Source organism: Alligator mississippiensis, chromosome 4 (assembly GCF_030867095.1).
Source record: "Alligator mississippiensis isolate rAllMis1 chromosome 4, rAllMis1, whole genome shotgun sequence".
In the NCBI taxonomy this organism is placed as follows: Eukaryota; Metazoa; Chordata; order Crocodylia; family Alligatoridae; genus Alligator; species Alligator mississippiensis.
Window position 1 is genome coordinate 107,650,244 of NC_081827.1, and position 12,210 is coordinate 107,662,453.

General features: G+C 45.1%; 1 protein-coding gene across 2 annotated transcripts in view; it reads right to left on the minus strand.

The window, feature by feature from the left end:
• CHPT1 (choline phosphotransferase 1) overlaps positions 1-9,219 on the minus strand; it is a 33,200-nt gene extending 23,981 nt beyond the window's left edge. Inside the window, exon 1 of one of the 2 annotated variants that reach the window (XM_014608504.3) lies at positions 8,695-9,219. In XM_014608504.3, coding sequence (XP_014463990.2) covers positions 8,695-9,114 — 420 coding nt within the window. In that variant the 5' untranslated portion in view covers positions 9,115-9,219. The remainder of the gene's footprint in view (positions 1-8,694) is intronic. The other variant, XM_014608497.3, reaches the window with a different exon arrangement.
• Between the last annotated feature and the right edge of the window lie 2,991 nt (positions 9,220-12,210).

The window sequence follows — 12,210 nt, forward strand, 5'->3', positions numbered from 1 at the left end:
TAGGAGAGTTCAGAAGGATTTGTTCCTGGAAACAAGTAATCACCAGCTGGAAGTGGTAGGATAATAGAAGAGCTGACAGTCTGAAGCAAGGCAGTCTTTCCCTATAATTAAATAAAATACTCAATCCTACTAATTATTTGGGAAAACACAGTGAAAGTTGCACAATAACTCCAACTGCATCTGCACTCCCTCAGATGCACAGAGAGTCAGCAGTGTCTGATCACAACGTCCCATTTTTCAGTCTCTTTGTAAAGTTAAGATGGTTTTTTGCTCCCCCCCCCTCACATTTTGGAATTCCCCTTGTAAATATGTACAGTTTAAGTCCTGTATTATTCTTCTCTGAAGGTTAATTTAATAAAGCTCTGAAATCTTTTGCTCTCAGGACAGATCTGATTTTGTTTAAAAACAAAATAAAACTAAACAAGGTTTCCTTCTCTTAAAATGAGTATGCTATTAACTAGGTACTGGGTGCATCTACACGTGTGCTTTAATATACATTAGCCTATATTAATGCACATTAAAGCATCACCAAAAAGCCATGCTCTGTCACTAATGCACATTAAAATAGGAAAATGTGCATTGTTCTAGTACCTCCCAATGGAGATACTAGATTTAACATGCACTACCTAAAGCACATTAATGAATGTGTAAATACACCCACTGAATACTAGACAATATTTCTGAGTGTGGTTTTGATATTTAGAAAATTACCTCCTCTTGACCAAGACACACTTCTTAGCTTTTGTGTGACCACTGCACAATAAGCTTTTAACCTTCCATTAACACTTGTCCTTCCCCATATTCCTACTTAGTAGGACTTCTTTGCAATTTATTCTTTACTTACTAACATAATGACTTGCTCCATTTCCCTGCCCTACAATGCTCAATTCCTTTGCAGTTTGAGGATGGTCTCCTCTTTATCAAAAATCCCTTTTTACTTTCAGCAGCACTCATCATGGCACAACATGAATTCGCCTTCATAAGAGACATAAGTACAAGGAAACACCACTGGACAGCTTCAGTCAAAAGGGCATTTGGTAGATTACATAGCCCCTTCCTCTACTACTGGGACCCACAGTAAGTGCTTTACCCTGTAGGTCAAGCAGAGGCAATCTCACATACTTGAGTTAGGGAAGTGGCATACCTGAGTTTGGAAGAGTCAAGAATGGAGAAGGGGAAGAACAGGGACAGAGTCTTACTTTGTTTCTCTCCTTTTCATCCCTTTCAGACATCTCCAGCAAAACTAAAACATGCTTGTACCTCTCCTTTGGCAGGGAGAAGTGCAGAGTGCATCAGTTTACCAGCACCACAACAGCTGGTTACAATCAAGGGTTATTACCTTTATATTTCCATTGTCCCTTTCCATATCTAAAATCTGGGGCCCTTGAGTCTCTAGTTTTAAGCCTCTGTCTTATGACTGCATTTCTCTGGGAGCCATCATGCGATAGTGATGTTGAATAACGTCCCATAAAAGGATTCTCTTACTTTTTGAGAAAAGGCACAAAATTGGCCCGCAGGCTTTTCTACGTGCCTACTGAGTTATTGTGCATTCATCACTCTACCATTTTAAGTATTTCTCAAGAAAACAAACACTAAAAGTTCAAGCAGAGTTGCCTCTCTTCCTTCTCCCTCAACAGCTCCAGCCACTCCCCGATTAAAAAATGGTAAATGGCATCTGTGTTTGAAAGAGTTAGTTAGCTGTGTTAGTCTGAAGCCAGCCAGAAGGCAGGGCAGGGTAGCACTTTAGAAATTAAATTTGTTTAATTTAATATACCGATTACTTAGGCTGTGCCCATGCTGTCTCCAAATTCCTCTTCTTTTAACTTTGTTTCAGTTGCAAGAGACAGGAGACTCTTGCACCCCTGTAGCGTTTATCATGGGTATGGTGTTTAAAAAAAAAAGAAAGAAAGAAAGAAAGAAAAATAGCGAGGGGGAAGACAAAAACTGAATTAAGAAACAAGCTCTTATGGTTTGGGCATGAGTCAGCAGATGGAGAATCTATTTGTAGTGTTCTTGTAAACTTCCTGCATACAACTGACCAACATAGTTATCATAACACTGCCCCACAGTATAAGAGAATTAATATTTGCTCACCTTACAGGCCTGAGGAAGGCTTAATGCATTACAGGCAGCTGCTCTAAAAGCAGCAGAGTAGTGTATTGTGACAGATGAAGCTGTTGATGCCTTTGGAGTCCCAGCAATCTGTTTTTTCCGCGGGGGCAGAAGCAAACCTTTTCATTAGGTGGCTGTACGATGTCTGGCACTGCCTGACCCTTGATCAGGCCCTGCAGTCATACAAGTTATAAGCAATAAGAGACTGAGTGCACTTATGGGCTGCCACAGACCTCCCAGGTCATCACCTCCCCCTAACCCAACTGCATCAGACCTAGCTGGTTCTGAATTTCACGTGCAGCAACCCAGTGCATGCCTCCCCGCTCATCTCCATGCCTGGGGATGGGGCGCAAGGCGGTGCTGGTTGCAGGGTCAGTGCCTGTCCTTGATCAGGCCCTGCAGCCATTCAAGTTATAAATAATAAGAGACGGCATCCACTTAAGAGCTGCCACATACCTTCCTGGTCTCATCACCTCCGCCTACCCCAGAAGCATCAGGGCTGGATGGTTCTAAAATTTCAGGCTCAACGGCACCAGCGCTGGCCCTTATCACCCCCGCCCTAGCCGTGGGGATGGTTGGGGTGGCGGGGAGAAGCTGTGCTAGGTACAGGCTTGATGCCTGGCCCTGATCAGGCTTTGCAGTGCAGGTTCTAGTTCTGAACTGCCAACCCCAGCCCTGCCCCCAGTCCTAGCCATGGAGATGGGAGGGGTGCCTGACCCTGAAGCCACTTAGGGCTGGGTGACTAGGGCATTTCAGGCGAGACAGGAAAGAATTGCCTTGCTCTACTTCTCTTCTTGCCACTATTAGGGAAGCTGCAAAAAAATTCATCAGATGTGCTGACAATCTTGAATTCACTAGGTGTGTTGAGAATCCTGAATTCTCAGAAGAATTCAAAAGGCCAGATGTCCACAGAAGATCTGGGATCCTGATACTATGCCACATTTAGAACCCTAATGATTCAGTCAAATCCAACATTTAATTTTAACCACTGTCCCAGATGTCTCTCACCAGCCAACTAACAGAGAGAGCCAATGTCCAACACGTTCACTAGGTTCTTGCAAAGTACATCAACATGAATCTACAACTCTCAGTCTCACTTTTTGCCCTCTTTCAATGGAGGTTCAGTAGCCTTTCTCCAGCTATTTTCAACTATGCTCACTAGGGTTGCCAACACTGACTGAAGCTATGCCGGGAGATTTTTTTTCTAACATGACAAATGTAATTATTTCAATTGTACTGTTCAACCTGTTCACGATATCTATCTCCCAGATTGCTTTCAGTAGTCACTGGGAGATTGATGCCAATTCCTGTAGACTCTCAGCCAATCCAGGAGGGTTGGCAACCCTAATGCTCACTTTCAATAACATTATAAATAACATCTTCGATAAGCCCCTGGAAGGACTGAAGTCCCCATGTGCTGGAAACACCCCAGTGTGCTGGAGCCAAAAAATAATCCCTGTCTTGAAAATTATACCATCAAAAAATCATGGCCAAAGAATGAAGCCTAGATACAATTTGCAACACAGAATATTTGCAATTCAGTCTCTTACCACTGAGCAAATCCTGCCCTGACCCCTGTTTGCCTGTCATTCTCTTTCCTGAGGTTTACTACAATTGCATAGTATGAATCTTGGATAATAATTATAACATATCCATGTTTATCTTGAATTCTGTTCTGTACTGCTATCTTTATGGACAAAGGTTATGCTTTATAAAGGAAACATTTGCAGATTAGTAATGTTGGGCCCCTCAAAAAAAGTGACCAAATATGAAGGAGTGTGTACTTCCCCCTCCCGCGTTCTAAATTCTCTACTCCTCTCACGAACACGTGCATGGGCAAGCAAACACTCTCAACCACTAAACCAGCCTTGTCCATAGTGAAAAGAAGAATAGCAGATATTCAGGTAACAAATTCTAGCTATGGCTCTGCATTCTTCCTCCAAAACTTTCCCCAACAGTACTTCTAGCATGTTGGGGAAACTTTTCTTCCAAGCAGAACAAAGTCCGTTGGGCACTCTGAAGTGGGGTTAGAATAAAGTAGAGGAAATATGACTATTAAATTCAAAGAACTGTCATCTTATACCCAGATACATTAGATTTAGATACTAAGTTCTTCTTTCTTCCTGTTTTTTTTAAACTGCCCACTGATTTAAGCTCTATTGATTAAATAATTACTCAAGCTTTAAAAAAAAAAAAAAAAAAAAAAAATCACATCCAACTAGCAGATTTGATTTCAACTCGCAGTGAGTTCTAGAGCCATACTGCATACTTTGTGAAGCAGAATGCTGACCTCCACACTACAGCCATTCTACATACACCCACCCTGTAACGATACAGTCCTCAGTAAATCAATAACAATAAATTACACATTGAAACATATGTCAAAATTAATATAGGATAAAACTGCTTGTGCAAGCACATACAAGGACACAAACTGTGTGTTTTAAGAGGTGTGGCCCTCTAGAGCTTTACAAAAGACAGGGTGAGGCAAGAAATACTGATATGTGGTCTCTGTGCACTTGCAACGGGAAATGACACAACGCCTGTTGCTTCTGGAGAGTAGGATATTAGTAAAGCAGACACAGGAAGTAAATGGATTTCAGAATAAATATTGTGTTGGTCACACCTTGTTGCAAAACCAACTCTTTCTTCCTTGTAACCGACTCGGACAATTTGACAACAAAAGACATTCTAGCATGTCAGGCTGTCTAAACATGAATTTCCCTGTCTGTGAAACCTGCACCAAATCTTGAAGGGTCTCAACCCAGAACTTTCACAATCACTAACCTTTCTAAATTTTAAATTCAGTCAGTATAGATAACCCAAAACTTCAACAATAGGGATTTTTGTCTTTTTTTTTTTTTTTTAATTACATGGACTCTTCATTTCTCCTTACAATTCTACCACAGCAATGCAACAATTTTTAACAAATTTCACTATCAGGTATTCAAGACACTTGCTCAATAATGGAAAAGTTTACCCCACTGGCTTGCAACAGAGAGGCTTGGTGGAGTGGAGTATGCCCTCAGACAGGCCCATGATTTTAAAAGGTTTTAAAACTTACCTCTCACAATCTATTTTCACTATTAAAATAAGCCCTTCCGACAATGGTTACAATAGTGTATGTGAGCTGCTACAGGTAAGACAGCTTTAGCTCTTAAATAAAAACTCTAAAATAAATAAAAAATTTTGAGAGTATACAGCCTGGTACATTACTTGCCTCCAGGCTCACATGTTTGTCTAAATTTTCTTCTCAAGCATTTGGATATTATTAAGGATAATTAAAAAAATGTTTTAGATTAGATGCTTCTTTCAGTTTGCTCCACTGAAGCTGTTTTGTTTTTAAATAAGAGAGTTGATAGATAGCCAAGCTACAGCTATAAGGCAAAAATTTGGACTGAATAGGCAAAGACACTCAAGTGTAGTTAAAAGAGTGTTGCAATAGCTAAAGGTGGATAAAACATTAACGCTACCAACAACTGTGTTCAAATATTGTTGTGGGCAGCATAGTTTAAATCCTGTGGTGGGCAGAGAAATAAATGGACCAGCTCCCTGAACATCTGCCCTTGCATATTCCTAGACGAATTTTTCCTATATTCTGCCATTATTTGCAAGAAATGGAGCTGCAATTCACTAGATTCTAGTTCCATCTCATTTCATTATTACAACCTCAAATGTTACACATGCTCTTCTCTAGGGTCTATGAATTTTTTTCACTTCCCCCTGAAAGATTATTCTTTTTGTTGTTAAAACCACTGGATTAATCTTCAGTACTAGTATTTAACAGAGAAGGCTCAGAGGGGACTTGGTGACAGTCTATAAGTACATAAGACCAGTGCACCAGGATCTGGGAGAACAGTTGTTCACCAGAGCTCCCCAAGGGATAACAAGGTCTAACGGCCACAAACTTCTGAAAGGCCCATTTAGACTGGACATAAGAACAAACTTCTTTACGGTCCGAGAGTCCAGGGTCTGGACCAGACTCCCCCCAGAGGTGGTGCAAGCACCTACTCTGGACTCATTCAAATGGTGTTTGGATGCTTATCTTGCGGGGGTCATTTGACCCCAGCAAACATCCTGACTATGGCAAGGGGCCTGGACTTGATCTCATGAAGTCCCTTCCAGCCCCCAATGTCTATGAAAACTTCTGAAGACATTAAATACTCCAATACTCAGGGCTGCAACCGGGAGCAGGTTTGATAGTCCCATTTTAGCTTCAAAGAGAAGCTTCTCCACATACCAAATATATAGATCTACTCGGCTTTGTGGATATTGAACAGACAAAATCCTGAAGAGCAACCCCTCTCCCCCCCCCCCCCCAACCACCCCAGGCAATCAGACTACTAGGTCGCATCCCCACAAGCAGGAACATGTGGTTTGCAGAGCCTTAAAGCCTCGAAGGCACCGCAAAACCCACGCAGCATTCATGCATCTGTTTACTGTGCTGCATTTTTGCAGTGTGGTGGCAAAATTAGGTAACGGGAAGTTTGTGGCAGAAAAAAGCAGGGCGGCACACGTGGCTGCAGCATGTGCCACCAGAAACTGGAGCCTGGCCAGCCAGAGCCACTTGCTGGCTGTCAGCCAGGCTCTGTGCACCCCAGGAGGCCCCCAGGGTGCACCCCAGGAGGCCCCCAGGATCCCAGATAAGGCTGCTGCGGCCAGTCTAGTTGCTCCCCCAGCCTCTCCTACACACCAAAGCACACATGCAGGAGCATGCCCAGGGACAACTAGTGTCAAAAACATGTGCTGGTACTATTTGTCCCTGGGGAAATGCACATTCCTGTTTGTGGGGAGCCCAAGAGGCCTACTGTGCAGAAGCACCTTTAGTCTTGGGGCCATAGCTGCTGTATATAAGGGGAAACTTAGGCGAGAAAGAATTGGTTTTAAACAGTATTTCAGAACTGTAAGGGGCTGCCAATCATTTCATCCTCTGGTTTAATCTCTCACATTCAAAAACTGGAGGATGTTAAAGTTGATTAATGGGGGGGGATGGAGCAGAGGTGGGGGAAGGAAGGGGGATAACAGAGAAAGTTGCAGTAATTGATCATGTAAGACCACATATATTCAAACAAGAGGGGGTCTAGTTTCATGTTAAATTTTCACAGTTGATGCGATGATAACTGAATAAGGAAACTTGACCCAGAATTGAGTTTTTGTGAAATTCAGCCTCTTTATTAAAGCGGGTGGAGGGGGCATAAGGAATCTCAAAATATAAATGTTTCTGAACATAAACTTCCCCAAACAGGTTTACAACACAGACGTTGCCCTATTGCATAAGAACCCGAAAGTGAAAACAACTGGAAAATGACAGTAAGTGGAAATGAAACTAAGGTTATTTGCATTGTCTAAACTATGGAAAAATGCTCACTTTGATCATTAAGACATAGCAAAAAAATGTAAAAGAAACATTTACTGAATCTAAATTGATTTGAAATCCAAGTGATTAATAATTTTAGTCCATCATGATTAAAAGTTTGGGTTTTTTTAAACCTATACAAGCCTCATCTGAAATAGCTTTTTCTGTCCAAAATTTCCCAGCACTGGTGCCACTTAGTTCCACTGGCATAAGTAGAAAAATAAAGACAGGACACCAAAAGACTGCTGGTGTTCATAGAATCACAGAAAATGAGGGTTGGAAGGGAACTCAGAGGTCATCTAGTCCAACCTCCGCTCAAAGCAGGACCAGCCCCAACTAGATCATCCCAGCCAAAGCTTTTAGTTGGGTCTTGAAAACCTCCAAGGACAGAGCTTCCACCCTCTCTGGGTAACCTGTTCCAGTGCTTCACCACCCTCCTAGTGAGAAAGTTCTTTCTAATATCTAACCTAAACTTCCCTTGCTGCAACTTGGGACCATTGCTCCTTGTTCTGTCATCTGCCACCACTGAGAACAGTCCAGCTCCATCCTCCTTGGAACCACCCTTCAGATAGATGAAGTCTGCTATTAACTCCCCTCTTGGTCTTCTCTTCTCCAGACTAAATAAACCCAGTTCAGAGGGGCTAGATAAGAGCAGGGAAAGAGAGAGGCCGTGTCTGGGGGTGGGAAGGGAGCTGGATCTGAGGAGGGATGTGCGACAAGGAGAGGTGCTAGGTCTGGGGGGGATCTGCAGAAGGAGAGGGGCTGGGGTGGAAGTGTGGGGAGAGATGCTGGGTCTTAGGTGGGGGGGTTGAGGGTGGAAAGTGGCTGGGCGGAGCTTGGGGGAGGGAAGAGGAGCTGGGGCTGAGGCAGGCAACATGGGGGGAAGAGAGGGGCTAGATAAGAGCAGGGAAGGAGAGGGGCTGGGGCTGAAGGGGGATGTGCAGCAATGAGGGCTGGATCTGAGGAGGATTTGAGGGTGGGAAGGGGCTGGGAGGAGGAGAGAGGCTGGGGCTGGGAGGACCTTGGAGGAGGGAAGAGGGGCTGGGGCGGGTGGCATTGGGGAGGGGGGGAAGAGAGTGGCTAGATAACAGCAGGGAAGGAGAGGTGCTGAGTTTGGGGAGGGGGTGCGGGAGGAGAGGGGCAGGGGCTGGGCCTGGGGGAGTGGCGCTGGGTCTCGGGGGTTGCGGGAGGGGAGGAGAGGGGCGGGCCGAGGAGCCGGGCGGTACCTGCTCGGTGGCGCGGGGGCAGCAGGCGACGAGGAGCAGCGTGGGCAGCACGTTAAGCAGGAGGCCGCCCATCGTGATGGCGTTGGGGGCCAGCCAGGCGGGCGTGCGCTGCACCAGCCAGCCCCAGTAGACCTGCAGCGGCGGCTCCAGCAGCGAGCGCCCGGCCGCGCTGTAGCTGTGCTGCTCCAGGCGCCGCAGCTGCGCCAAGCTCAGCGGCTCGGCCAGCGTCCAGCGCCCCGCCATGCTGGGCCGGGCCGGGCCGGGCCGGGCCGGGCCTGCTACCACCGCCGCGCCGCCTCCACGGGGCGGGGGCCGGGCCGGAGGCGGGAGCTGGCAGCGCCGCCGAGTCGGATTTAAGCCGGCCCCGCACGCCCGGGGCAGCGCTGCGGGGGCACGAGCACGACGCGCTCGCCCCGTCATCCAGCCCTCGCACGATCAGTACTAGTCAGAGCCGCGAAACGGCCCAGCGCGCTTCAGCCGGTCCCTGGTGCACTGCCCGAGTTACACTGAGGAAATCGCAAGGCAAGGCAAGGCTGGGCTGGGCGTCCGCACGTCCCTGACAATAAAGAGGTGTTTCAGTTGCAATGACCCGCTTCACGCCCGCTCGCGGGGGGTTTCAGTGTGCAATAGAAAGTAAACAAGACTTATTTCAATACTTGTTTGTATATATATTTTTTCAGGGTAGGATAGTTTTACAGCACTTAACGATCATTTTCAGCTTCCAGTACAAGCATTTCACGTCTGAGACGTGGCAAGGCTGGGCAGGGCCCCCCTCAGCCCTGCTTTCCTCAGGGATTCCCTCTCCTGCCTGGCCTGACCCATCTCTTGTACCCAAACGCTTGCAAAGAAGAATATGGCCTGTTTGCTGTCTGCCCCTGGGCCAGACCCAGCTGGTGTTCCTGATCTGGCGCCTGGGCAGGCACCATCCACTGCATGGAGGGGCTGGGGTGGGCAGGCGGGTTTGAAATAATTCAAAAGGGAGTTTACTTCTGGAAGTAGCGCCCGTTCTAGTCATGACAGCACAAAACAGCTCCCCTCCCTCCCCCCCACACACTTCACAATTATACCATCCCCCCCCCTCCCCCTTGAAATCATATAACATCTCTCTCAGCAAAGTAAAACCTTTGTTTAGCTGAACAGATATTAAGGCCAGAGTCAGATCCAGGGAAGAGGGGGTGCACTTGCACCCCCCCCCTTTGATTCCTGCTCCTCTCAAAGTTGATTTGTGCTGGAAAGGGCGGGGATGCTTCACTGGTTAGCCTCCCTTTTAAATTGTTTTATGTAAAGAGAAAAAACAAAACCCAGAAACCTGAGACACCCCCCCTTTTAAATTGTTTTACACAAAAGGAAAAAAAATCCCAAGACTCCCTGCTCTAATCTGTATTGTCCTTTCAAGGCAAAGAGTTGCCTTTGTTACTTGAATTCACAATGTCGGGCTGCCATATGAACAATAAATCAATCAGTGATGGGCCATCTATTGCAAAACTACAAGTGTTACACTTGAGTCACTCTAAATATTGTAGGCTGAATCCCCTACTATGAATTTTCTCATAAACTTATTTTCCTACTCATCAAGTGTTTAACTAAACTCATTGCTCATCAGAGCACTCAAAATTTGGCTCAAGCATGAAGCTAATACAGCCTACCGGGAGATGCTGTGGTTGCTCCTTATAAAGTATCTGTAGGATAAAGCAGTTAAATAATGAATGTTTCTCTTGGCAAATTGCCAAGTGTACAGTCCCCTTAGATTTTCAACACAGAACATATATAGAATTAATTTTCCTGGCAAGCTGGGAACCTTTGTAGTAAGCACAAGAGAATCTAAACAGTGTATTCTGCAATACTCCAGACTTGGCGTGTCTACACATGCATTAATGCACTTTAGTTAATGCGCGTTAAATCTACTACCTCCATTGCGAGGTAGTTAGGAAAATCTGCATTAGCCTGTCTTAATGCGCATTTACTAAAGAGTATGGTTTTTAAATGATACTTAATTCACATTAGCTTATTTGAATGTGCATTAACTAAATAGTACAGGTTTTTTTCAGTGCTGCTTTAATGCTCGTTCAAATAAGCTAATGCACATTAAAGCGAATGTGTAGACACACCCCGATGATTAATTTTATTTACCTTTAAGAGTATTTGAAACAAGAACTTTGAGATGTTGTCCTTTCTGGAGCACTAACATTTTAAATGAGCAGAAGTTTTGTAACGAGGCTTATGAACAATCTTAGGGAACTTGTTGATTCTCTAGCCAAAGAGAAACAACCTGAAATTTTCAGATTTTCTACAGCTAACCTAGCATCAAGCCTCTCTAAGCCAGAGAACTAGTCTATTTCTACCCCTAATTAATACTACCCCACGCACAAGGCTCAATCTATAAATGGCCTGTTTGTCATTTTAGACTCCTCTCTAACAAGACGAAGCTACTGTCATAGACGGCACATAGAACTGCGGTGTTTTATATTGAGGAAAGGAAGCAGAGTAAGAATGTGAGAGATGGTTGCTGGGAGGATAAAGCAATGAATCATTGAAATGCTTTGCTCCCCCTCACATTTGAAAACAAAACAAACCCTATACTCCTTAAAGTTCTCTGGCACAGAGGGCATTTCAGTTTTGGTCCATGTATTCATCAATATTACAGTTTGTCAATCACTCACTAATGCTGAATGGCCATGATTTAAATAGAGTTATAGGTTGTAGCTGTGTTGGTCTAAGGACATAGGCAGACAAGGTTCTTTGGGTAAATCCAATATTTTTTATTAGAGCAATTCAAATAGGTGGAAAATTCTTCTTTGCAAGCTTTTAGGTACAAGTACCCTTCGTCAGGCTGAGGAAGTGTCTGTAGTTGGTCTGTGCTCTTCCTGGATGGAATAATAAAGAAGCCAGAGGCTGGTATGCATGTGAGAAAGCCAGTCAATGAAAATGTAAATTGAGGTAGTCAATGGATGAGAGACAGGTGTGGGGTGGAAGGGGAATGAATATAGCTAGTATAGGGGTTTTCAACCTTTTTTAATAAGTGTACCCCCCCTAGGGGGGTGGCAAGCAGCCAGACACGGGGGGGGTGGCAAGCGGCTGGAGGGGGAGGGGGAGGGGAGTGGTGAGCGACCGGATGTGGAGTGGGGCGTGGCAAGCAGCAGAGTGGTGGTAGCCCAGCACCTGTATGACCCTACTCTTTCCCTGCCCTGACCCTGTGAGGCAGTGGCACGGGGTGGCAGCGCTCCTTCCCTGCCCACCCCTGTGTACACCCTGGGACCTTTCAAAGTACCCGCAGGGGTACGTGTACTCCCGGTTGACAACCTCTGAGCTAGTAAATAGTAGAGAGGTACTTGGGGAGACAGATATTAGATAGGTTTTAATGTGTCATGAATCCAAATTCTATGTTTGTCCATGATATTTTCTATCCAGTAGGTTGATGAAGTGAAGTTTGTAGGCTCGTCTGTGAAAGGTGTTTTGTAAATTCCCTTTGAGGATTAGAACTGAGAGATTGAGGAGAGAGTGGTTTTCTTGTGAGAA